The 26,627-nt window shown below is 48.8% G+C and overlaps 1 protein-coding gene across 1 annotated transcript; it reads left to right on the plus strand.

The window, feature by feature from the left end:
- The first annotated feature begins 24,176 nt into the window (after positions 1–24,176).
- On the plus strand, positions 24,177–25,243 carry LOC136552897 (protein SRC2-like). The gene has a single exon (XM_066544473.1). The coding sequence runs from the start codon at positions 24,197–24,199 to the stop codon at positions 25,112–25,114; it is 918 nt and encodes a 305-aa protein (XP_066400570.1). The 5' UTR covers positions 24,177–24,196; the 3' UTR covers positions 25,115–25,243.
- The last annotated feature ends 1,384 nt before the right edge of the window (positions 25,244–26,627 follow it).

The following is a 26,627-nucleotide window of genomic DNA, read 5'->3' on the forward strand; positions in this document are numbered from 1 at the left end:
TCAATGAGTACCTATCAATGCATCTATCAACCTCCAATAAGGGGTGGCATTCGCATTGGTTCTACATTAAAAACGATGCAACCGCCCTCTTGCCAGCGTTCACTGGACGCCTCATCGAAGAGGTCCTAGAATCATGGAGGATGTGGGTGTCCTGGATAAAGGCAAGAAGAAAATCCAGGACCATCTCACCGCCCTCCAAATTCTAAAGGAGAGGGGCTTAAAGGGGTCGGGGATCATCGACGCCTACCATATGTGGAGGGTGGTGCCGCTGATGAGTCGTGCACTCCCCCTATACCTGATGGCGCCTAGAGCATCATTCGATGGGACGACGCTTGTCGATGAAGTGCTCTTGCCCTTCGAAGTGGCGCAGCGCATCAAGGAGGCGATGGATCCTTTGAAGGATGATGCTGGCGTCGTTCTTGATTTTGTGTATCCGGTGCTGGGGCACCCTCAATGCGGTTGGAACCGAGGTACATCGACTTTGTAAGTTCTCTTTTCCCATGCCTCCTTTTTAATTGAGCTCCCGATTCCTTGATGCTGATATTGAGATAGCAAGACTAGCCAAAGAGGCTCGTCCTTATGGACCATGTGGCTCCACTGCCAAAGGACCCGCTCATGGTGATGGTGAATCGCACCACGGCCGAGTGGGAGAAGAAGACAAAGGAGGTCAAGAGGAAGAAGAAGCAGGAGAAACTATGGGCATGGGAGTGAGGAGAGGAGACAGACAGTGACGACGACGACGACAAGGATGACGAGGTTGTCACCGACATTGAGTGGGACAACCTGGGAAGCGAGGACACGCTGACAGGTACCCACTCGTCAATGCTAGGGACCCTTCCTGTTCCACGCAAGGGAAGGTAAGGTCGTGAGGCCAGAGGAGGTGGACCGGACCGCTGGCCCATCCTTAGAACCATCAGGGGCGGGCGGATTTGCCGCCTCACCCAAGGTGCTAGTAGGGGGGGGGGAGCGGCCCCACTGCCATGCCTTAGGAAATAGCGGGGATAGGCGTACCCATTGTTGCACCCCAAGAGCCGGCAGGAGTAGGCGGATCCGCCACCGCGCCCATGGTTCTAAGAGACGGTAGTGGCTCCACCGCTGTGCCCCTAGATACGAGAGAGGCAGGCCCCTTGGCCTAGGAGCAGGGGATGGGCTCAAAACAGTCCCACCCTGACGAGGTGGAGCAGGGAGCTAGGGGTTCGTCCCCCAAACGTCTCCACCGCCCAACAACGCCAACATAAGTTGCCGACTCCTCTATTATCTCTATTTTCTCTATTTTTTATAGTGACTTATGCCTTTTGTTTCTTCTGCAGCGTCGGGAGATGGGTCAGATAGGGCACTTCTATAGTGCTGGTGCCCAAGAAAACCATCGCCCTTTAGGCAAGGCGAGGGCCGCCGCCTGACATTGCTCCTGTTTCGGGCGAGAATGGAGCTGGCGTCACAGCCTCATCTGCCGGTCTGGCGCCGCCCGCGGTGGTGCTCGTGCCCATGGCGAGTCAAGTTGTCGGTGAGGCCGAGGAGGCACCCTTGGAGGTTGCTGCTCAACCGGCGATAGAAGTGATGCCGTTGCCGACGTCGGGGTAGGCGGAGCTGTTGGCCACACCCGTTGCGTCGTTCATGGTAGGCGCAACACAGCCGGACGAGGTCCCATCGATGGAGGTGGAGGTGATGGTGGCTACAATGGATGGGTCGCAGCCAAAAGCTATGGCGACAGTGCCCGAGGTAGCAGCGCGTCCCATGCTACCGGCGGCCCTAGAGACAACGTCCGTCATGGGCAGGACCGAGGGGGTCATGACCCATGGACCCTTGAACACCACGGTGGTTGCCGAGGAGATTGGTAGGGAGTTGTCCCTAGTCCTACCATCAGAGGGCCACCACCCACCCGCACGGGATGAGCCCCCACTCCGGTGGGTGAGTCCATGAGAACCGTCATTGGAACTCTTCACCCTCGATGATGCCGCTGAGGGCATGGAGCGGGAGAAGCTCAGCAAGGGGTTCATGACCATGCTAGAAGCTCTAAACCGGGCCAGTGGCACCCTTCGAGATGTAAACGTTCCCATTGGCCGGGTATTCACTTGGTCTTGCCTCTCGATCTCTTTTTTCTTCATCTATTTTTGTTTTTTGATCGCGTCTTTTTTTAGTCTCTTATTGCTCGCAGCCAGGAGAAATCCTTATTCCTTCATGAACATAAGGAGGATTGGGACTACCTCATCGATGAGGCACAACTACATAGGGACACGACCGCCCAGCTTTGACAGAGGGTGGCCAAGCTGACACCCCTCGCCGCAGAGGTGGACAATCTTCGACGACGGGCGACCGAGGCCCGCCGAGATGCGGAGGACGCCGAGAAGTCCTTTGATGAACTATCAGAGAGGGCATGGCAGGATCAGGAGGAGGCCGCTAGAGTGCAGAAGGAGTGGGATGAGCTGCTCCAGCGGGATGCCAAGACCCACCAGCGGATCATCGACCTCCTAGTCGAGGCTAAGAGGTAGCAAGATCTTAGGCTGGTGGCCGAGGAGAGGTCCGTGGCCCTAGAGCATAGGGCAAAACTAGATGTCATGACGGTCGCTTAGCTGTGCACAAAGCGAGATGAGCTACACCATACTGCGGAGAGGCTCCGCTCGGAGCACGGCACGGCCTATGGGGAGCACGACCAGGCCATCCGAGAGTGTGATGAGGTGTAATGAAGGATTAGCTCCCTCTAGGCAGAGCTGGAGACTGCAAGAGCCTAGAAGCTAGAGGCCAAGGGTGCCGCTACCGGACTGGCCATGGATCTCGTCGAGGCGAGGAGTCTTCTTTAGGCGGAGAGCGATGAGCTCGATATCCTGAAGGTTGCCCTTGGTGTAGTCTGTGATAACCTATAGGTGGTGTAGGCGGAGGGGACTAGCTTGCTCGTGGCCCGCGCCATGGATATCACGGCACGGGTGCGCCAGCTGGAGAAGGAAACTCTTCGCTCAGGGATCACCCAAGCCTTCGCCGTCGCCCACTTGCATTATGATGACAACATCAATTTCAAGGCGATGAGCCTCAGTTTCACGCCTGGTTATGAACCCTCTGAGCTGGATGACATAGAAGTGACAGTGACTCCTTTTGTGGAAACTCTGGCGAGCAAAATTGAAGATATGGTTCTCCCGAGAGGGGGTAGTCAGTTGAATGAGTCTAATGGACATTTATCTGTAATCTGTGGACAAAGTGTCGGCACTTTTGTTTTTTGAAAATAGATTCACAACTTTGTTTCATTAAACAAATTTGCAATTTTGTTTCGTTTGATTGAACTTGCTTTCTTCCCTTTTTGCATTCGAAAAAGGTGCTCATGCAATCTGACCCTTCCGTTTGTTAAGGCCGTAGGGCCTGAGGTGTATAAGAGGGGAATTTCGATTATGCTAGTGAGCAAAGTTACCATAGCCATCGGGGCTTGGGTTTTTTGTAATCTTACCAGGCATGCTCGGTTATTTGTTCCCACAAACCTTGCCGCTAACCTTAACAGGAGGAAGAGGTTTGATGCAGCGACTTTTTCGAAAAAGGAGGTATTTATACCTTTATCAGCCCCCGAGTGAGGTCCGACCCCTTGCGGTTGTAGGGGTTGGATGTCACTGGAGATTGAAGAGAGGATAACAAAACTACTCTGTATTCGCATGTATCCCTTCCTTAGGATTTTAGCTATCGTTCTGCGATCATGCGTTCGGTCTCGTTGCAAGTCCAACCTTCCTTGAGCCCCCACGCGTGGCAGGGATTCGGTCAAGGGTCGGCTCATTTTTGTGAGTATCGCCCCATCCATAGTTTTTGCAACGGGAGGGGTTGAGGCGATGTCACTTGCCTCGATGGCTCGAGTGACACGCTTGATGAGCTTGCTAACAGGGATGTTCGAATGGAATCGGGTCCCGTCGCTTGTGACAGTGTCGGCAAAGCCCTCAGGGTGGCATTCCATTTCTCCATAACCCGTATTCCAACAGATTTCCCCTCAATGGGGATTCTATAGGGCTCGGCTAGAGGCTGGATTGAGCTAGAAGGTTGAGATGACCCTATCTGCCTCTATGTGGGTTGGGCAAAGGCCGCTGAGGCTCATCTAGCATTTTCTCCCCTAGCTCTTGTTCGATGCGAGGCGGCCTTAGGCCCTTCGCAGGTGGCCTTTGAACCTTGGTCTCTCGATCTAGGATGAAGTGGCTCGAGCCCCCGAGCCCCTTGGGGTCTCACAGGGGTCGGCCATGTTTCACGCGTCAACCCAACCTTGATTTCTACAATCAGAGGGGCTGAGCTAACGACACTTGCCTCGATGGCTCGAGTTTTGCACGCCTAATGAGCTTGCTAATGGCATGTTCGTGTGGAATCTGGGTCCGTCATTCGCTGATGAGGTCAGTAGAGCCCTCATGTGGCATTCCACTACTTCTTAACCCACCTCCCGATAGATGCCCGAGCCATTCGATAGGCTCAGGTGGCCCGTTGGCCTCTCCTTGACGGAGATTCTATGAGTTTGGCTCGAGGTTAGAATTGAACGAGAAAGGTCGAGATGTCCCTGTCCACTTCTGAGCAGGGTCAGGCAAGGCTACTGGAGCTCATCTCAGTTTTTCTCCCCTAGCTCTGTTTGACATGAGGCAGCCTTGAGCCCTTCGTGGGCTGGCCTTCGAACCTCAGTCAGTTGCCGCTCATATCGAATGAGGTGACTACCGCTTCATGACGCGACGTGAAGCGTTGAGATGCGACAATTGCATATGCAATGCTTGAATATATGGAATGAATGTACAATGTAATGGAAATGAAAGCGAGGGCCGGTGATGTTACCTTGGTGGCATGAGTGATGTGAAGTTCTTACCAAACATATCCGTGTGGGGTTCGGGTTCGATGTTTGTGACTGGGCCAGTGTAACCTGCACGAGCATCACATTTTTTTCGTTTCTGTCTCACGGCGGCGATCTGAGCTGTTCGATTGACTTGGGTGACCTGATAGCTTCTCCTTTGAAGGAGATTTCACAGGCAGACCCCTTCAAACCCTTCTCGAGAAGGCAGATGCTAAAGCTCTGGGTGTGGAGAACTATGAATTTGATTACGCTTGTGAAAAGAAATGTCATAGCCTCTGGGACGTGGGGTCTAGCAGTTCGTTAAGTTTTACTCAAAGTTTTACACTCGCACACCGCACCTCCAGTTTTGAAAGGTAAGGAGGGGTCGGGCAAAGAGAATGTCTAAACAAGTAGACACCCTCGACAGCCCCCGAGCGATGTCCGCGCCATGCCGTTGCTGGGGTTGGAGGCTCGGTAGTAAAACTGACACGCAAAGTAAGTAAACAAGGGTGCTTATCTTTCAATGGCCATTCGTTCGACATTTGTTTGGGCTGTCCGATCAACCTAGGAGGCCTGTTGGGCTCCCCTTGATGGAGGTTCCATCGTTGGGTCCTTCTAGGTCCTGCCTAGGAAAGCGAAGAGTCACCTGCATGCGGGTGCGCCTTATTTCTCACGCTCGGCGTGCGGTAGTGGTGGGCCATGCCTAGGCCATGTCCTATTTAACTAGGCATCGTCTCATCGTGTAGGGCGCATCCCATCGAGCGAGGCACGTCCCCTCGAATTCCCATCAGTATCAAATTCCCATCTACATTGAATAGGGGAAGGGAGAGGGTTTTTTGTCCCAACCTTTTGCCTTTCTTCAACTGCTGCATCTCCTCCTTAAATAGGGGGAGGAAGAGGGTTCTCATCCCATTTCTCCACCTAGTCTTGAGCTGCTATCTCTCCCCCTTTCTCCTTCTCACCAAGTGTGTTCGCATGTCGCGACGGTTCCTAAGTGAGAGAGGGTAATGCGAGGGAGAGGAGAACTCATAGATCTATTCATGAATCCAGAGCATGATGTCGAGCTGGAGGTCACCCAATGTAGATGAGATGGTGCTAGTCGCCTTCATCGAGAAGGGGCCGCTTCCGCCGAAGGAGGAGGCATACTGGAGGGTGCTGAGCATCGTCGGCTTTGTCGTCATTCATGAGGCCTTCGTTGGGATGGAGCTGTATGGAAACCTCTCCCGATGAACCTTCTCCAAGCGAGCCCTGTTGATGGGGAAGCCACCTAGGACTGCGTTGATGGGGGGTTTCGCCCTTGCAGCCGCTCAGATCGGCCAGTTCATGAAGTTTGATGACATGTCAGAGACATCCATCAGCCATGGCGGCCATTCTTCGATGGGCAGCGCCCCCGTCTAGGTGTCGTTGTCAGGGTTGTGGCTGATCACGATGGCATAGTCCCTGGATGTCCTGGCGAACACACCACGGTCACCGATGTGGTGCTCGACGTTGCAGACGATGGCACCCTTAGGGATTTTGTGGAGCGGTAGGACGTTGCCGATGGAGAGCGTGGCGCGGCGACCATAGTAGTATTTAGAGTAGAACTAGTCAGAAACTGTATTCATTTAAGTTGTGGGGGGAGCCCCTGTGGGAATAGTTATTTGTATTAATGAATATATCAGTCCCTTTTTGTGATGAAATCGCTTTTGTAAGCGATGAATTTGTGCAAAAATAAACAAGTTCTTAAATTTCATTACGGCAAACAGCTTTTCAGCTCTTCTCCCTCTTTTTGTAAAGGAGGTTCAATGCCTTTCGACCCTTCTCGTAGTTAAGGTCGCAAAAAGCTTAGAGTGCGAGCGAGCCAATTCTGATCACGCTGGTGAGCAAGGAGACCGTAGCCGCTGGGGCATGGGTTTCCCGCAGTCTTACTAGTTATACTTAGAGTTTGTTCCCAAAATCCTAGCCCTTAGGACTTATCATGAGAAAAGAGGGAAAACACAGAGAATGTTTATAAGATAAATGTACTTATACCAGCCCCCGAGTGAGGTCTGACCCCTCGCACTTGTAGGGGTTGAATGTCACAAAAGATCAGGGATTTTGATGACAAAACTGATAAGAGAAAGTATGCGTTTATTTAGGGGTAAAAATGACGTAGCTACTCAATGTTCCAGGCGTTGGTGAAGACCTCGCCATCGATGGTTTTCAACTTGTAGGCGCTTGGCTAGAGTACTTCCATGATGATGTACAGCCCCTCCTAGGGTGGGGGAGCTTGTGGCGGTCCTTGTTGCTCTGCACGAGGTGGAGAACCAGGTCCCCGATGTTGAAGGCTCGGTCCCACACACGTCGACTATGGTACCATCGCAGCGCCTACTGGTACTTGGCCGAGTGAAGGAGGGTGATGTCATGAGTTCATCTAGCTAGTCCATGGCATCTTTGTGGGATGCCTTGGCTCCCTGTTCATCGTATGCTCTAATCCTTGGCGCTCCATAGTCGAGGTCGGTTAGGAGGACGACCTCAGAACCGTAGACCATGTAGAAAGGCATGTAGCTAGTGGCTCGGCTAGGAGTTGTCCTTAGGCTCTAGAGCACCATGGGGAGCTTGGTGACCCAGCGTGCGCCAAATTTGTTCAACCGATTGAAGATCTTGGGCTTGAGACCCTGTAGGAGCATGCCGTTTGCGTGCTCGACCTACCCGTTCATTCGGGGGTGTGCGACGATGGCCCAATCGACCCAGATGTGGTGTTCATCGTAGAATTGAAGGAATTTCTTGCTAGTGAACTATGTGACATTGTTCATAATGATGGAGTTTGGTACTCCAAAGCAATGGATGATGTCGAGAAAGAATAGTACGGCTTGCTCGGACTTGATCGTGGAGATCGGCTGAGCTTCTATCCACTTTGTAAACTTGTCTATGGTAACAAGAAAGTGGGTGTAGCCCCTAGGCACCTTCTTTAGAGGTCCAACCAGATCGAGCCCCTAGACCATGAAGGGCCACATGATGGGGATCATCTGGAGTGCCTGGGCTAGGAGGTGAGTTTGGCGAGCATAGTACTGACCCCCTTCGTAGGTGGGCACGATATGCTCGGCGTCGGCTACTGTAGTGGGCCAGTAGAAGCCCTACTAGAATGTGTTTCCAACTAAGGTTCTAGGTGCAGAGTGGTGACCGCAGACCCCACCATGGATATCGCTTAGCAAATGCTTCCCCTGTTCGATGGGGATGCAGCGCTGTAGGATCCCGATGTGGCTCTGCTTGTAGAGTTCGCCCTCCACAAGAACAAAGGACTTGGCACGACATGCAAGTTGTCAAGCTTCCATCTTGTCTGTTGGCAGTGTGTCACGGAGGAGGTAGTCGAGGTAGAGTGTTCTCTAGTCGACCAGAGGGTCAGGCTCTATCGCTGGATCCTCTTCAAGCTCCATGACCTTGGGGCCGAACGGAGCCGTCGGCTGGTTAGCCCCCGAGGCTGGATTGGATGGACCATCGTTGGCCTATTCTAACCCTTCATAGCGCACCAAGGGCTTGTCTTGGTCACTGGTGAAGACACCTACTGGCATCGGCTCTCGGCCAGATGTCGCCTTCGCAAGCACATCGGCCGCCTCATTGAGGTGCCTTGGGATGTGATTGAGTTCGAGGCTATCGAATTTGTCCTCCAGCCATTGGACTTCTTGGTAGTACATAGCCATCTTGGCATTGTGACAGCTTGACTCCTTCATGACTTGGTTGACGACCAGCTGAGAGTCGTCTTGGATGTCGAGGCGTCAGATGCCCAACTCGATGGCAATGTGTAGGCCGTTGATGAGTGCTTCATACTCAGCCACATTAATGGATGTGGGGAGATGGAGACGAACCATGTACCTCATGCGTACCCTGAGGGGCGATATGAAGACTAGCCCTGCACCGGCGCCCTTCTTCATTAGTGATCCATTGAAGTACATCATCCAGTACTCTTGATCGACGACCGTCGGTGGTATTTGGACCTCGGTCCATTCCGCATTGAAGTTAGCCAACACCTAGGACTTGATCGTCGTTCGAGAGGCATATGTAATGCCCTAATCCATCAACTTGAGCGCCCACTTTGCAGTTCTTCCCATGGCATCCTGGCTTTGGATGACCTCGTCGAGGGGGAACGATGTCACGACTGTCACCGGGTGTGACTCAAAGTAGTGGCGTAGCTTCCTTATAGTCCTCTGCCGACTCGAACGACCCGGTCGACTTCTTGGCGTCGGGCGCTTCTTTAGTGACCTCCTTGAGGGTGGCGAGTTCCCCAGAGGTGATGATCGCTATGGCATGACCGTAGCACTCGACCTCGTACTCATAGACGCGCTAGAAGGAGGTGCCGACGGTGATGATCCCGTGGGGGCCTAGCATTTTTAGCTTGAGGTATGTATAGTTGGGGACGACCATGAACTTCGCGTAGCATGGACGTCCTAGGATGGTGTGGAAGGTTCTGGGGAACCCAACCACCTCGAAGGTGAGGGTTTTTGTGGTAGAACCGCCCAAAATAACACGCTTACGGAGGTGCTCACCTTCCACCAGGCACTAAGCACCCCAAAAACAAGCTACAGCGGGCGGTATCCGTCGGGCACACCCCAAGGGAGAACCTAAAAGATCCACATTTTCCCAAGGATCCAATAATGAGAATGAGTTACAATACAGGTCCATCTCATACATCTGAGTTTCTTAAAAATTACATTATTACATTACTAAATGTTAGAGTGTGGAATGATAAACAATAGAATTTAAAATAAACATCTAGCAATAAGAATGAGGATCTGTCTGAGCCCACTAGAGGAATCCTCCACACAAAGGTACTTCTCATGCATCACATGCAATAGGAGTAAATAAACCCTGAGTACACAACGTACTCGTAAGACTTATTCAACTAGTGGGAATAATTTCCTGACTCCAAGGAATATGATAAGCTTCATGGTTTGCTGGTTTTCTTTTAGCAAAAAGTAATACTAATAGTGAGTCCTTATTTATGTTATGATTATCAGCCGTATTAAGTTATTATCTATCCAGTCTATATAAGCACATGTTATACTTTCAAGCAAGAGTTGAGCAATCAGTTCAATTTCTTCTTCTTTCAACTTTTAGTTCTTACTGTGATGCTAGAGGTAAGACAAGTCGTACCAACTCGACGATGATTCACGAACCAATGTGTCTAGCTAGGTGCCCCTAAAACACATGCCCCGCTTGTACCCTAGGCATAAGCAGGGCTAACCCATCACCCTCTTGTCCTGGGTGTCCAGGTCCCCGTCCAAACTTAGACTCCAAGTCCCCACTCCTGAGTCCTAGACTTAGTGAGGTGCAAGGACCTCCACTATCTCCGCCTCCAATCAGTCGGTCCGGAAATAGCCAGATCCATGACAAGAGAGCAACAATTCTTCCCTATGCCCATACCCAAGTATGCGCTCAGGACAATACATCTGTGACTTGCCTCACGCCCATTGCAACGATCGGTCCTTAATTCACACAGACACAGAAAAAGTGTAACCGAGCTATGCCCTGTTGGCCGTAGGACACAACCCTTTACACCCACTAGTACCCAAACCATATCCCTGCCTGGTCATCAATTTTCTTTCCACCATTTTATCATGAGTGATCGTATTTATCACCTATTTACGAGTAGCGGCATGTTACTCACGCTACTGATATCCTGAACATAGCAGCTACTTGACCTGTACTAGTAGGACTCATAGGTAGATATATTTATGCATGTAGTTTCCATAAAATGCCTATAACGTAAATACACATCATAAATATATATTAAGTGATTATTTAAAATAAGGGTTATGTACCAGGGCTTGCCTTGGGCAGGCAGGATGTCAGCAAAGTCAGCAACTGATGGCTCCGGGACTCCCTCCTGCATGAGAACCTCCTCCTCGTACTCCTCGATCACCTCCTCGTAGTCCTACTCGTTCACAGTCATGAACTCTACCAACTCGTTATCTACATACATGAAATAATAATGTAACGCTTAGTAATACGGCAACAATAACTCTTAAAATAAGAATACATCTACCAAACTACTAAGCTAACTCTAATGACTAATACGCAAAGTTACCTATTATTCCGACTAAACAGGTATGAAATATTTCATGTATTATCTTAGCAACTAAAGGCATCCTTATTGTTAATATCAATTTACTATATATAAGATAAAACAAGGTGCACTAGCTACCATATTTATCAATCTATTCTAAGGCTACAAAAATTACAGTGAGCACATAATAATACAATGAACCTACTATAAAAAAATTTTAGGGCTAGCACTTCTACCAATGCATCACAAAAATTCATTCTCTAAATAACCATAATAATAATATGTATTTCAAAATAATAAAGTAACCCTAAAGGTATCACTGAACTATACGAACTAATTACACTAACAGATAGATCATGAATTTAGGAATCTAACAAAATTTATTTTACAATAAATAAATAAATTCAAATAAGCTCTAGAGGTGAAGAAATAATATTATTGGAGGAGGCTAATCATGCTATTGGACTTATTGACCAGCACATGACTGTGAGTCTTTGGTCCTTAATGTGATGAAGGGGGTGCTGGTTCATTTATGCGGGTCAAGGAATTAACGGAGGAGGAGACCACGGGTCAAGAAAATATTGGAGAACAAGGGAATTATTGCAGGCTAGCTACCTCAGTCGATTGCAGCTTAGGAATGAAGTTCGACAGAGTGCAACTTTCTCGAGCAAGACAGAGAAACTTGATTTGAGGAGGAAGAAGGTGAGCGGCGAAGTGGGATGGCTTGGTGGCTCAAGGTGTTCTTTTATAGGTAGGAGAAGCGAAGGCGCGACAGCAACGCGTCGTAAGGTTAGTGGCTAACTAGCTTGCTTAAGGTAATAAAGCGCTGCTTGTGCACGACATGCTACTCGGATAAGCAGTGTTTTCTGTGGTGAACAGTGTTTTCTTCGTGCTACAGTTCTATCGTGTAGAAAGGTGTCTGAGCTGTGTTTGCAAAGCAACCGAGCAGTGAGTAAGCGGCGTGTGCAGCGGGCAGAGTTTGTGATTGAGATTAATGTGTAGCGTGTGCGATGCTGCTGCCGGTCGATCATGTGCTACCAACTTGACTTGCTTGACACGACAAAGTAAAAGCACAGCCTCTTGCCAAAGAATGTACTGAAGCGTGCTTCGCGGGCTTGCGAGTGCCGAGTGCGTGCATGGGAAATTAAGGAGGAGAAGAATAATAAGAGCTGGAGTTGGATCAGGATGAATGAAAGTGATTTGGGCTACGGGAGAATACTTGGACATAGAATAAAGTAGATCTCAATTTGAGAATTAGTGCAACAAAATTTAAATTCTCATTTTACCACATGCAATAATACATAAACATGATGCTCATGACATGGTTTTAGCAAAAATTGTACAATATAACACCGAGGGTATTACAAATCTACCCCCCTAAAATGAAATCTCGACCTGAGATTTTATGTGCTTGGTGTGAGAAAGAGATAGGAATTACATTTCGATGCAGCAATTAATTATCAGAACCAGAAAGGAGGTGGGGGTAATGGTTCAATAGGCCACTCTCTTATTCCCACGTGGCCTCAAAATTTTGTAAGGACCCATGTATCGGGGAGCTAGCTTGCCATGGATACCAAACCGATGTACTCCTCTCATAGGAGATACCTTGAGGTACATATAATCCCCAACTTTAAACTCCAAAGGCCTTCTTTGCTTGTCTGCATAGGCTTTCTGTCAGCTCTGAGCTACCTTCAAATGATGCTGGATAAGGACAACTTGCTCTCGAGCCTCCTTGATGAATTCTGGCCAAAGTATCCACGGTCTCCCACTTCAACCCAATTAAGCGGCGTCCGACATTTCTTCCCATATAAAGCTTCAAATGGTGCCATGCGAATGCTCTCTTGGTAGCTATTATTATAAGAAAATTCAGCTAACTTCAGGCATCCAACCCACTTCTCAGGAAAAGAAATGGCACAAGCTCTCAACATGTCTTCAAGCACTTGGTTCACCCTTTCGGTTTGGCCATCAGTCTAGGGGTGATGGGCGAAACTACGGAGGAGACTAGTTCCAAGACACTCCTAGAGTTGATCCTAGAAGCGAGAGACAAAAATGGATCCCCTATCAGAGATGATAGTGAGGGGAACTCCATGTAGAGTCACAATCAAGTCCAAGTACAACTCGTCATACTATCTGGCGGAATATTTAGAATTCACTGGGAGGAAATGAGCTGACTTGGTGAGGCGATCCACATTGACCCAAATAGAGTCATAGCCCTTGTATGTGCGGGGTAAACCCACCACAAAGTCCATAGAAATATCTTCCCATTTCCAAACAGGAATGGGCAAGGGCTACAAATATCCTAGAGTACGCATATGATCTGCCTTAACTCTACCACAAGTGTTACACTTCGCAACGTGCCGGGTGATGTCCTGCTTCATGTTGGACCACCAGTACAAATGGCGTAGATCATAATACATCTTGTTGCTGCCAGGATGAATAGATAGCTTTGAATGATGGGCTTCATTCAAAATCTTCATTTTTAGCTCCTCATTGGATGGGACCACCAGTCTATCCTTGTATCTCACTACTCTATGCTCATCAACACTAAAGTGAGGGCCACGCCCCTCGACCATCAATTTTCTGATGTGGGGAATTTCTTCGGGGTCTTGCTTTTGCTCTAGAATAATCTGCTCAAGCAACTCTGAGGTCAAAGCAATGTGAGCCAACACTTCTGCATGGTTGAGAGACAAGGTTGTTTCCTCAACCTGGCATGACTTTTGGCTCAAAGTATCTGCCACTACATTGGCCTTTCCTGGGTGACAATGGACTTCTAAGTTATAATCCTTTATCAATTCTAACCATCTCATTTGCCTTATATTCAGCTCAGACCGAGTGAAAATATACTTGAGGCTCTTATGATCAGTAAAAACATGCACTTGTTGCCCAACAGATAGTGCCTCCAAATCTTTAGAGCTTGGACCACAGCAGCCAGCTCTAAGTCATGGGTGGGGTAATTCACCTCATGCTTTTTCAGTTGGCGCAAAGCATAAGCTATCACACGCCCATATTGCATAAGCACACACCCTAGCCCCGTCTTCGAGGCATCACAATATACATCAAATGGTCGGTCAATATCCGGTTGGGCCAATACAAGGGTAGTGGTCAGAAATGTCTTCAGAGCTTGGAAGGCTTCTTCATAGGATGGGCTCCAATCAAACTTAGCTTCTTTTTGGACCAACTTGGTCATTGGCTGGGCTATCTTCGATAAATCTAGAATGAAACGCCGATAGTACCCCGCAAGACCAAGGAACTAACGAATCTAGTGCACAGATCTAGGAGACTTCCAATCCAACACATCTTGCACCTTGCTAGGATCTACTAAAACGCCGTCAAGTGTCAACACATGCTCCAAAAACTACACTCAATCTCCAAAATTCACACTTGCTGAATTTAGCATAAAGCTTGTGTTCCCATAGTTGATATAGTACTATCCAAAGGTGTTAGGCATGCTCTTCATCATTCTTGGAATAAATCAGTATATCATTAATGAATACTACCACAAACTTGTCCAGCTCTGGCATAAAGACTGAATTCATCAGGTACATAAAAAAGGCAGGAGCATTGGTGAGACCAAAAGACATCACTAGGTACTCATACAACCTATACCTAGTAGAAAAAGCTATCTTCGGTATGTCATGTGGTCTAATCTTGATCTGATGATAGCCTGATCGGAGGTCAATCTTCAAGAACACCTTGGCACCAGCTAGTTGATCGAACAAAGTATCTATGCAGGGCAACGAATACTTGTTCTTAACCGTTACCGCATTAAGAGGGTGGTAATCCACACACATCCACAGAGTACCATCCTTCTTCTTCATGAAAATGGCTGGGCAACCCCATGGTGAAGAACTAGGATAGATGAAACCCTTTTCCATTAACTCTTCTAGCTGCTTCTTCATCTCAGCCAATTCCCTTGGAGCCATGCGATACGGGTGTCGGGAGATAGGAGCAGTACTAGGCTCTAGCTCAATGGAGAATTCCACCTCTCTGTCCGGTGGCAACCTAGAAAGATCTTCAGGAAAGACATCTAGGAACTCACATACCATAGAAATGGGGGTAAGATTAGGAGAGGCTTCAGTATGGGCAGCAACAGGTAAGACTAGATCAAAGGGTACCAGAAGAGACATCCTATCCTCAGAAGAAGGAAGCCATAACTCCACACTTCTCCTCTTCGTATCCAAGACTACCCGATACACCCGCAACTAATTCATTCCAAGAATAGCATCAATGCCTTGCCTAGGCATTACCATAAACTATAGGCAGTAAGTATGGGTGGCTAATACCAAGCTTACTGTGTCCGTTCAGAAATTAATGAACATTTGCGAACCCATAGTACGGATTCTATAGGCATATGGTATAGCCATAAGTGGTAAGTTGTGCTGGCCTACAAATCTCATGCTCATAAATGAATGTGATGCACCAGAATCGAACAACACATAAGCTGGATGGGAATCGATGGTAAATATACCAGCCATCACTGGTTCCTGCTGCAATATCTACTTCGCATCTGTGAAATGCACCTGTCCGGACTGGCTGGGCACCTTCCTCTTGATCATGGTCCATTTGACTAGCCTAGAGTTCACCTATGGTTGAGCAGACAGAGTTGGCTGATTCTAGGGACACTCCCGAGCATAGTGGCCATCTTTGTCGCACTTGAAGCAAGCACCAGGCTCGTTTCCAAATCCTTGGTGAGGTGGGACCTACTGTCCCTAAGGCTGCACCTACTAAGTGGGTGCACGATACTATATAGAAGAAGTCTGAGAAGTCTACTGGGGCTGCCAAAATGAAGGCCTGCCTGATGATTAATAGGGCCCCTACCGAACAATATGTACCTTCTGAGTATGAGGGTGGCTAGAAGACCCCACATCCACCCACTTCCTCTTCCACTCTGCTTGGCAATCCCACTGTAAGCTCTCCAGGCTATGGCAGCATTCATTAGTGCCCCGAAGGTCTAATAGTTTGCCGTGTACAGCTTCTCCTGAAGGATATAAGAGAGGCCACGAAAGAAGCGGTCCTTCTTCATCTCGTCAGTGTCCACATGAATGGCAGCATACTAGGACAAGTGATTGAACTTATTAACATAATCCATCACTGTCATACTCCCCTAGCGCAGCTCTAGGAACTCAGTTAGCTTCCGATTGATGACACCAGCAGGAATATAGAACTCTCTGAATGTTGTGGTGAACTCCTACTAGGTTGCTAGATAATCTGGCTACTGCATGGCATGGAAGGTATCCCACCATGCACTTGCGGACCCTAATAGGTGTTGCGCTGCAAAGCACACTTTCTGCTCGTCAGCCACGTTGAGCAACAGAAACTTCTGCTCCAGAATGCGAAGCCAGTGCCCTGCATCCAGGGGCTCATCTATCTGTGTGAAAGTAGGTGGGTGGGTCTTGAGGAAATCCTAGTAAGAGGAGGGTCCCTCAGGATAGCGAACACCATCCTCGTTCCCACCATTACCCCCGTGGTCTCCGCGAGCGAAGCCCGCGACAGCTTGTGCCATGATTTCCATGGCACGGGCTAACTCTCGGCGAGCAGCCAATAGCTCCACCATCATCTTTGTGTGAGTCATCAGAGGTGGCGGTGGCAGAGGAGGAGCCAGAAGTGGAGCCCCATGGCTTTCCCTGTTGTGCTCATGGGCCTGGCCACTCTTGCCTTGGCCCTCGCCAAGACCGTGAGCCGCCCCAGCACTAGTGCTCTCGCGTTCGGACCTTAGATTCATCTATAAGTGGTAGGAACCATTCATTTAGAACAACCTTCCTGATCAAAAGCAGGGGATAGAGAAATGACAACACATTTAATTAAAGCATTCATTTAATTAATCCTATCACTTTACTAATATAATTATATGTGTAGGGGGATTTTAGTTTAAGCAAGATGCTAATATCATGATGCATGCTTCGGCCTATACATTCACTCAAGCCGGAATATAGCGGCATTCGTAAAATTTTCGGCACATCGCACACTCACTTTCTGTATACTAAGCGATTCTTACGCAACGTAAGTTAGTGTACCTACAGAAATCTGATTAGATAAAACCAGTGAGGCTATCCTAGATAAACCATATTGCTATTGCTTATACTTATTTAACTAACTTAATCGCATCCTACTTTTCACAAAACTTTTGTTGGCCAAATTTTTAAGTTTTGAAAAAGAGTGATGAAACTCGTAACCATTATTAGCTCTAGTACTAACTATGGTAGAACCACCTAAAATAACACGCTTACGGAGGTGCTCACCTTTCACCAGGCACTAAGCACCCCGAAAATAAGCTACAACAGGCGGTATCCATCGGGCACACCCCAAGGGAGAACCCAAAAGATCCATATTTTTTCCAAGGATCCAATAATGAGAACGAGTTACAATACAGGTCCATCTCATACATCCGAGTTTCTTAAAAATTACATTATTACATTATCAAATGTTAGAGTGCAGAATGATAAACAACGGAATTTAAAATAAACATCTAGCGATAAGAACATGGATCCATCTACGCCCACCAGAGGAATCCCCCACACAAAGGTACTTCTCATGCATCATCCGCAACAGGGGTAAATAAACCTTGAGTACACAATGTACTCGCAAGACTTATCCGACTAGTGGGAATAATTTCCCAACTCCAAGGAATATGATAAGCTTCATGGTTTGCTCATTTTCTTTTAGCAAAAAGCAATATTAATAGTGAGTCCTTATTTATGTTATGATTATCAGCCATATTAAGTTATTATCTATCCAGTCTATATAAGCACCTGTTATACTTTCAAGCAAGAATTGAGCAATCAGTTTCATTTCTTCTTCTTTCAACTTTTAGTTCTTACTACAATGCTAGAGGTAAGACAAGTCGTACCGACTCGACGGCGATTCGTGAACCAATGTACCCAGCTGGGTGCCCCAAAAACACACGCCCCGCTTGTACCCCAGGCACAAGCAGGACTAACCCATCACCCTCCTGTCTTAGGTGTCTAGGTCCCCGTCCAAACTTGGACTCCAAGCCCCCACTCCTAAGTCCTGGACTCAGTGTGGTGCAAGGACCTCCACCATCTCCACCTCCAATCAGTCGGTCCAGAAAGAGCCAGATCCACGACAAGAGAGCAACAAGTCTTCCCTGTGCCCATACCCAAGTATGCGCTCGGGACAATAGATCAGTGACTTGCCTCGCGTCCATTGCAACGACCGGTCCTTAATTGACATAGATAGGGAAAAAGTGTAACCGAGCTATGCCTTATTGGTCGTAGGACACAACCCTTTACACCCATCAGTACCCAAACCATATCCCTGCCTGGTCTCCAATTTTCTTTCCACCATTTTATCATGAGTGATCATATTTATCACATATTTGCGAGTAACGGCAGGTTACTCACGCTACCGATATCCTGAGCATAGCAGCTACTTGACCTATACTAGTAGGATGATATATTTATGCATGTAGTTTCCATAAAATGCCTGTAACATAAATGCACATCATAAATATATATTTAGTGATAATTTAAAATAAGGGTTATGTATCGGGGCTTGCCTTGGGTAGGCAGGGTGTCAGCAAAGTCAGCAACTGATGGCTCCGGGACTCCCTCCTACACGAGAACCTCCTCCTCGTACTCCTCGATCACCTCCTCGTAGTCCTACTCGTCCGCAGTCATGAACTCTACCAACTCGTTATCTACATGCATAAAATGATGATGCAACATTTAGTAATACAGCAACAACAACTCTTAAAATAAGAATACATCTACCAAACTACTAAGCTAACTCTAATGACTAACACACAAAGTTACCTATTATTCCCATAAAACAGGTATGAAACATTTCATGTATTATCTTAGCAACTAAAGGCATCCTTATTGTTAATATCAATTTACTATATATATGATAAAATAAGGTGCACTAGCTACCATATTTATCAACCTACTCTAAGGCTACAAAAATTATAGTGAGCACATAATAATACAATGAACCTACTGTAAAAAAATTTAGGGCTAGCACTTCTACCAATGCATCACAAAAATTCATTTCTAAATAACCATAATAATAATAATAACTATTTCAAAATAATAAAGTAACCCTAAAGGTATCGCTGAACTATACGAACTAATTACATTAATAGATAGATCATGAATTTAGAAATCTAACAAAATTTATTGAATAAAAAATAAATAAATTCAAATGAGCTCTAGAGGTGAAGAAATGATATTATTGGAGGAGGCTAATCATGCTATTGGACTTGTTGACCAGCACATGACTGTGAGTCTTTGGTCCTTAACGTGATGAAGGGGGATGCTGGTTCATTTATGCAGGTCAAGGAATTAACGGAGGAGGAGACCACGGGTCAAGGAAATATTGGAGAACAAGGGAATTATTGCAGGCTAGCTACCTTAGTCGATTGTAGCTTAGGAAGGAAGTTCGACAGAGCGCAACTTTCTCGAGTAAGATAGAGAAACTTGATTTGGGAAGCAAGAAGGTGAGCGGTGAAGCGGGACGGCTCGGTGGCTCGACGTGTTCTTTTATAGGCAGGAGAAGCGAAGGCGTGACAACGACGCGTCATAAGGTTAGTGGCTAACTAGCTTGCTTAAAGGTAATAAAGCACTGCTTGTGCATGACGTGTTGCTTAGATGAACAGTGTTTTCTACAGTGAACGGTGTTTTCTTCGTGCTACAGTGCTGACGTGTGGAAAGGTGTCTGCGCTGCGCTTGCAAAACAACTGACCAGCAAGCAAGCGGCGTGCGCAACGGGCAGAGCTTGTGATTGAGATTAATGTGTAGCATGTGCGATGCTGCTGTCAGTTGGTCATGTGCTGCCAACTTGACTTGCTTGACACGACAAAGTAAAAACATTGCATCTTGCCAAAGAATGTACTGAAGCGTGCTTCGCGGGCTTGCGAGTGCCGAGTGTGTGCAACAAAATTTAATTTCTCATTTTACCACATGCAATAATACATAAACATGATGCTCATGACATGGTTTTAGCAAAAACTGTACAATGTAACACCGAGGGTGTTATAGTTTTAGTCCTATAGTTGAACTGATTCCTGAAGGTAACAGGCAGATCGATCTGCCCAAGTGGCATGGCCTACTTCTCGGGCACGATGTCGTGGAAAGGTGCTCGGGTTGGGCGGAGGCGCGTCTGGTCGACGCTCATCTCGTCGAGCATCTTGGCGTACATGATGTTGAGGCCGCTGCCTCCATCCATCAGTACTTTGGGCCGACGATCAGGACGACCACAAGTGGATATCTCCCTAGGTACGGGATGCTATCCCGATGGTCAGTTCGATCGAAGGTTATGGCAGACTCTGACCACCGAAGGAAGGGAGGTGTGGCTGGTTTGGCCATGTAGACCTCGTGGCTTGTGACCTTTTGACGACGTTTGGAGTTATAGGCTGCTGATCCTCCGAAGATCATAAGGTAGCCGTCTGGCGTTAGAAAGCTATCGTCCTTCTCCTCGGTGTCATCCGTGGTGGGGGCAAGGTCCTTTCCTTGCTCCCCTTTGTTGGAGCCTCCAGACAAAAACCACCACATGAGGCTGTAGTCCTTGAGCAGATGCTTAACCGAGAAGACATGGTTCAGGCATGACCCCTCGAGTAATTTTTTGAAGTGGTTTGGAGTGCCCTCCGTGGGCTTCCGACCACCCTTGCGGTCAGCAGCGGCCACGAGCGAGTCCTCACGCCATTACTTCTTGTTCTTCCTTTTGGCGGAATGATTGGAGATGCCTTCACCGACACCCTTGTCCTGCCTTGCCTTGCCCTTAAGGTAATCGAAGATCGCTCTGACCGCCTCTTCTCTTAAGGCATGGCTGGTGGCGATGTCTAGGAGTTTCTTGGTGGTTCGCGGGCCCTTACATCCTAGCTTATGAACCAAAGACTCACAAGTAGTCCCGGATAGGAAGGCTCCTATAACGCTGGCATCGGTGATGTTAGGGAGCTCGTTGCACTACCGGGAGAAGCGCCAGATGTACCCACGGAGGGTCTCACTGGCCTTCTGATGGCAGTTCTTGAGGTCCCATGGGTTCCTAGGGCGCTTGTATATGCCATGGGAGTTCCCCACAAAGATCTCCTTCAGATTCACCCAACTCTGGATCGCATTGGACGGCAGGTGTTCCAACCACGCTCGTGCTAAATCGGCTAAGAATAGTGGAAGGTTGCAGATAATGAAGTCGTCATTATCCGCACCATCGGCATGGCAAGCAAGCTGATAGTCTTCGAGCCAAAGTCCGGGGTTTGTCTCCGTAGAGTACTTTGGGGTATTGGTAGGTGGTCGATACCTTGGTGGGAAAGCAGCATTGAGGATGTGCCGGCCGAAGGCCTGAGGGCCCGGTAGGCCGAGGCTCAGGCTCCGGTCCTCGCCACTGTCGTAGCGTCCACCACGACGAGGATGATAGCCACGGTGGGCTCCTTCTCTCGAGTCATCGTAGGTGCGTCTATGGGCGTCGAGGGTGCTGCGTGCATCATGGTTGTGGCTGAGACACTGATGTACCAGGACCGCGGCGCGCTACCTGTTGCCTTATGGTGCCTGGTGGACTAACACATCCCTAGCAGGGCGTGTCGAGGTTGTGCGCTGGCTGGCATCGAGCTCGTGTCATCGAGACAACTAGCTCTCTGTCTACTGTGCCGCTGCACGCTTGAGCAGTGTGTGAATCTCATAGTGGGCTTGACGATCCTTGGGCATCGTAGCCTCTAGAAGGCCATGGAGCAAGGCTGTCACAACGGCGATGTTCTGGCTCGCCCAGGCAAAGTGAGGAAGGGCTTCATCGTCGACGATGATCCTTCAGTTTACATCATGGGCCATGGTGCGTGTGCGCCCACCGTCTCCACAGCGCTTGATCTCCCAATCGAGCTCCGTGCATTCCTGCACAAGCTAGAGTCATGCCTCCTCAATCTCCCGCTGTCGGGCTCTTAGCTGCTCCACCCTTATGCGAGGTGGGCTGCTATCTCCCCTTCGATTTCATCACCGAGGTTGCCCGCCGGGGTAGCCTCCTCCGTGGGGATGCTTTCGATGTGTCCCTCGAGGGTACCCGCCATAAAACATTCTTAGGAGGGGTGATGGCTCCCCCTACTAGAGTCAGAGCCAGAGTTTGACCCTAGCTCCTCAACGAGGAGGCCATAGAGGGATTTCGTGATGCTTTCGATCATCTCCACGAACTCGTTGTTCGCGGGGAACAAGATCATGCGTTGTGCCACAAGGTGGCTAACAGTCGCCGCGATGTTGCGGAGACCAAACAGAAGCATCATCGGGGCGCTCCATGTGGAGTGTTCTGAAGAGAGGGTGAGGCGGCACGGGTCCTCCCTGAATGGCAGGGGTCTAGGGAGACGCCGGGCTGGTGCTCAAGCCTCGCATAGTTGAAGCCGATGAAGGAGAGAGATTGGATGGCGGCGTGGGCCAACGCCAACTCTCCTTCCACCGTGACGATGAAGTCTAGGTCACTAAAATGCACATGTGTGCCTAGGACACAGCTGATTGTGTGGCTAGCCATCTAATGTCTGATATGGAACGCGCAAAGGTCCCCTACCTGGCGCGCCAATTGTCGGTGTTTCGAATAAACACCAACTAGTAAATTTATATTTGTTGCGTGTTAGGCCCGGATGGTGTGCTAAAGGACACAAGGTTTATACAGGTTCGGGCAAAATGTCCCTACGTCTAGTTTGCTACTGCTCGTGTTATTAGCACAAAAAAGGTTCGTAATAGGGGGTATAAACAGTCAAGAGAGGGACAGGTCCCAAGTCTCTGATGAAAAGGTCGAAAGGACATCAAGAGCTTGGTTGCTGCTCAGCTGGTGTCGAATTGATCCATCCTCTTAGTGGGGTGCTCTGCCCTCCCTTTTTATAGACCAAGGGGAAGCAGGGATTACAGATGGGAAAAAGAGGAAAAACTAGAGACAGAGAAGGTCCTTCGAAGGTCTCGGGTCTTCCTTTTCCCTTGAGCCTGCCCTGCTGACATGGCAGATGGTGCTAGGGATAGCATGTTCGCTGATCCTGATAGGGCCATGCTCTGGCTTTGTTCAGCAAGTGGTTACGTCCCATCCTACTTCAGCGGACGGTGCGGCGTGCCAGGGTGCCGAGCCGTGACTCTACGGGGAGCAGACGGGGAAGTGACCATATGTCTATTACTGTAGATGATGTGAGTTCCAACCTGGATCGTAGTGGTTGTCGTATGCTTATGTCAGGATCCGTGTCTGAGGGCTGATGGCGGCGCCCACAATACTGTAAGACAAAAGTCGATGCCTACAACACTGTTCGGGCTCTATGATGTCTAGAAGGGCTTAAAGCGCCCGTCTCATCATATCCTGACGGCACTTGCCCACAGACGTGTAGGGTATGGTCCTCAGTACTACGATTGACTTTAGTGTCCTGTCCTACCCTGTGCTCGTCATTATGAAGGAGTAGGGTGCAGACGTTGGGCGAGGCGAAGCCTGCCCTGGGAGATCGGGCGAGGCGAAGCCAGCCCTCAGACATCGAGCGACGCGGAGACAACCCTCAGTCGTCGGGCGAGGCGAGGCCAGTCCCCGGTCGTCGGGCGAGGCGGAGCTAGCCCTCAGCCGTCAGGCGAGGCGGAGCCTGCCCCCAGACGTCGGGCAAGGCGGAGCCCATCCCTCGGGGGTCGAACGAGGCGGAGCCTAGCCCTCGGGGGTCGGACGAGGCGGAGCCAGCCCTCAGCCGTCGGGCGAGGCGGAGTCTAGCCCTTGGAGGTCGGGCGAGGCGGAACCAACCCTCAGGGGCCGGACGAGGCGCAGCCAACCTTCGGTCGTATGGGCAAGAAGTGCAGTTGTGTTCCTCTCTGTTTGGAAGCATCAGCGTTTGATGGTTATTAGTTCTACCTCTTTGGGTACCCCAGTATTCAGTCCCCGACAAGGAATAAGCAACCGGAGAAATCGATAGGAAGAAGATGATTCGGGGAGGAGTGCTAGATCATTTAAATGAATTTTCCTGTTTTTGTCAAGTGTTTTTTATTTTATTTTGATATGTCTAATGTTTACACTATCACATAGAATACTGCGATACCCAAATACCTGTGAACTTACCTTAGCTAGGTTCGTTGTGGTAGAATTTCTCGACTCAACACCTACGCTGCCTGTATTTTTGGTTAATTGCTATTTTAGTAACAGGCGAGGTGCCCATCAACAACGAGACATTGGTAATAACATTTTCAATCTTAAGATTTACAGGCTCAGTTTCTTAGAATTGGTTACTATAGAGATATAGGACGTGGATGTGTATATGTGTCTGTATTTACAATGTTTTTTTAAATAAATATCCATACATTCCCTTTAAAAATTCCATGTATTTCACCTAATAACATGTTTTCTAACCGGTGGATCTCACCCCGAGTGATGGCGGGGCCCACGCCACCTTCTATATAATCATGCTGAATAGCTCGACAAAGCACGGTGCACCCATCAGTCATTACACAGAGTGCGCCATGGCGTACAGGACGCTGGAGGTGACTCTCCTGTCGGCTAGGGACCTCAAGAGAGTGAACCTGATCTCGCGCATGCAGGTGTACGCCGTGGTGACCATCTCCGCCAACCCTCTGACGCGGCAGTGCACCCAGCCGGACCCCTACGGCGGGCGCCACCCGTGCTGGAACACCTCGTTCCGGTTCAACATCCCACCCAGCGCCGCGACGGCCACCGGCTGCCTCCACGTGCTCCTGCGCACCGAGCGCGCCCGGGGCGACCGCGACGTCGGCGAGGTCATCGTGCCCTTGGCCGACATCCTCGCCGGCGGCGGAGCCGCGTTAGACCCCGGGCCCCGGCCGCCGCAGCTCGCGTCGTACCAGGTCCGCAAGGTGCACCGCTGCGAGCCGCGCGGCGTGCTCAACGTGTCGTACCGCCTCGGCCCCATCGTCGCCCCGCAGGCGAGAGCCGTCGACGAGGCCGACACCACCTTCGTCGGGTACCCGGTGCCGCGGCAGTTCTACACCCCGCCGTATGCCTACCTGCCCTCGCCGCTGTCCCTGGCGCCGCCCCGTCCTCCGGCGCAAGCTGCCGGTCGCGACGCCCAGCTGCAACCACCTGCACAGTACAGCTTGCCTGCTGCGACTTATCCGCAGGCTGCTGCTACTTATCCACAGCAGGCGGCTGCCGGGCGCGCTGCTGTGCCGGCGCCGGCGAGCGGGGAGAGCAACGGGGAGCTGGGCTTCGGGGTGGGCCTCGGCGCGGGGCTGGTCAGCGGCGCGATCGGCGGGATGCTGGTCGCCGGCGACGTGATGATGTCTGACGCGGCGGCTTACAACTCCGGGTACCGCGCTGGACTGGCCGACGGCGGCGCGGCAGCTGTGTACAAGAACTCTCATCGCGTTCACGACAAAGTCGAAGCAAAACGGACGGCGGTGTGATTCACTTGAATAGACGCATACTGTGTGATTATTAGTCGTCTTGTTTAACAAACCAATAAAATAGTACTTTATATATATATATAATATATATAATTGCGTATATATTGTAATAATATATAAGATAAGAAGAATTTTACGAGGCTCGAAAATTTTAATAGTCGTCCACAGGTTCAGATCTAAGGGTTAAAATATGAAAGGCATCTACGAGTAAGTATCGTAATTAAGCCGTGGCCCACGAACCAATCTATCTATTCTATTATCTATTACATTATTATTATTACATAACATACACACCTAAAAAGGCTCGGAGGGTTTCGTCCGCAGCAGGACTCGACTACGACATCGATACGGGCTTTAGTCACTCTGTCGGCTATGCCCCTCAGCTCAAAACCAAATTGATCCGAGTACCTGCGTGTGCGTGCGCGCAGCGGCGCCGCGCCGAATGCTGGCCGCGCTCTGCTCCTGCAGCGTGATGATAGCATGACATCATGCTTACGTCATATACCATACTTTCCCTTCAGAAATAAAATGAGAAATACAATAGAAATACAAGAAATCCGTGCACACGAGCCATTGAACGTTGATGGTGCACGTGAGTAGGACAGCCAGCTCAAGGCCTATATATCTTTGTTACTTTGTATATAATTTTAACTGTATTTTATATTCCATGCAAGTAAACTCTTCTATTTTAATTGTATTTTATATTCTATGCAAATAAACTCTGCCATATTGTGTTGCTCGTACAACTGAAACACTTGCCCAAAAAATGATCATATAAGGAGGCTCGTATATGTCCATACACTCATCTCCTATAAACGCAACCCCTTTGAGCATCTCCAAAGACGATTTTCTGATCTCGCCATTTAAAATTAAGAGATTTAAAATTTACCAACTTAATTGGCAAGAGTAGTATATCTCTACGATTCTATATACGGGCAATAAATTTAATAAAAGTTCAATTAATCTCTACACCTAAACATATTGTAACATCACCATCTACCCAGTAATACCAAGTTTTGATTTCTGCTTACGCGTCCGCATCCGATATGAATCAACCTACACTCGTAGCTCACATGTTCGCGTCCTACCCGGTTATACTACGAAGATCGGATCAACGTGTCCACGTATGATACGAAGTTCTCAGAACTCACGCATCCGTGTCCGATTACTGATGTTCAATCCAAACAAAAATATGACCCCGATGCAACGCACGGGCATATATCTAGTTAGAATTAGAAAAAAAAAATATAAGGGTATACCGATAATAATAATAATATAAACATGTCAGTATTGTCATACCTTTGTTTGCTGCATGTTTTCAGTTATGGTTAAGGGCATCTTGGCATTTGTCAAGAACCCCAAATTTCGAAAACATGTGTGTACAAAATGTCATTAATTAATGAGGTAAATGCATCGTAGGCCCTTGAACTTATCTTGGGGTGCCACTTAACTCCACAAACTCTCAAATCGCACTTCTGGCACCATAATGTTGTTTAAGTATGCCATTTAGGTC

This window comes from Miscanthus floridulus, chromosome 4 (genome assembly GCF_019320115.1).
Source record: "Miscanthus floridulus cultivar M001 chromosome 4, ASM1932011v1, whole genome shotgun sequence".
Classification (NCBI taxonomy): domain Eukaryota; kingdom Viridiplantae; phylum Streptophyta; class Magnoliopsida; order Poales; family Poaceae; genus Miscanthus; species Miscanthus floridulus.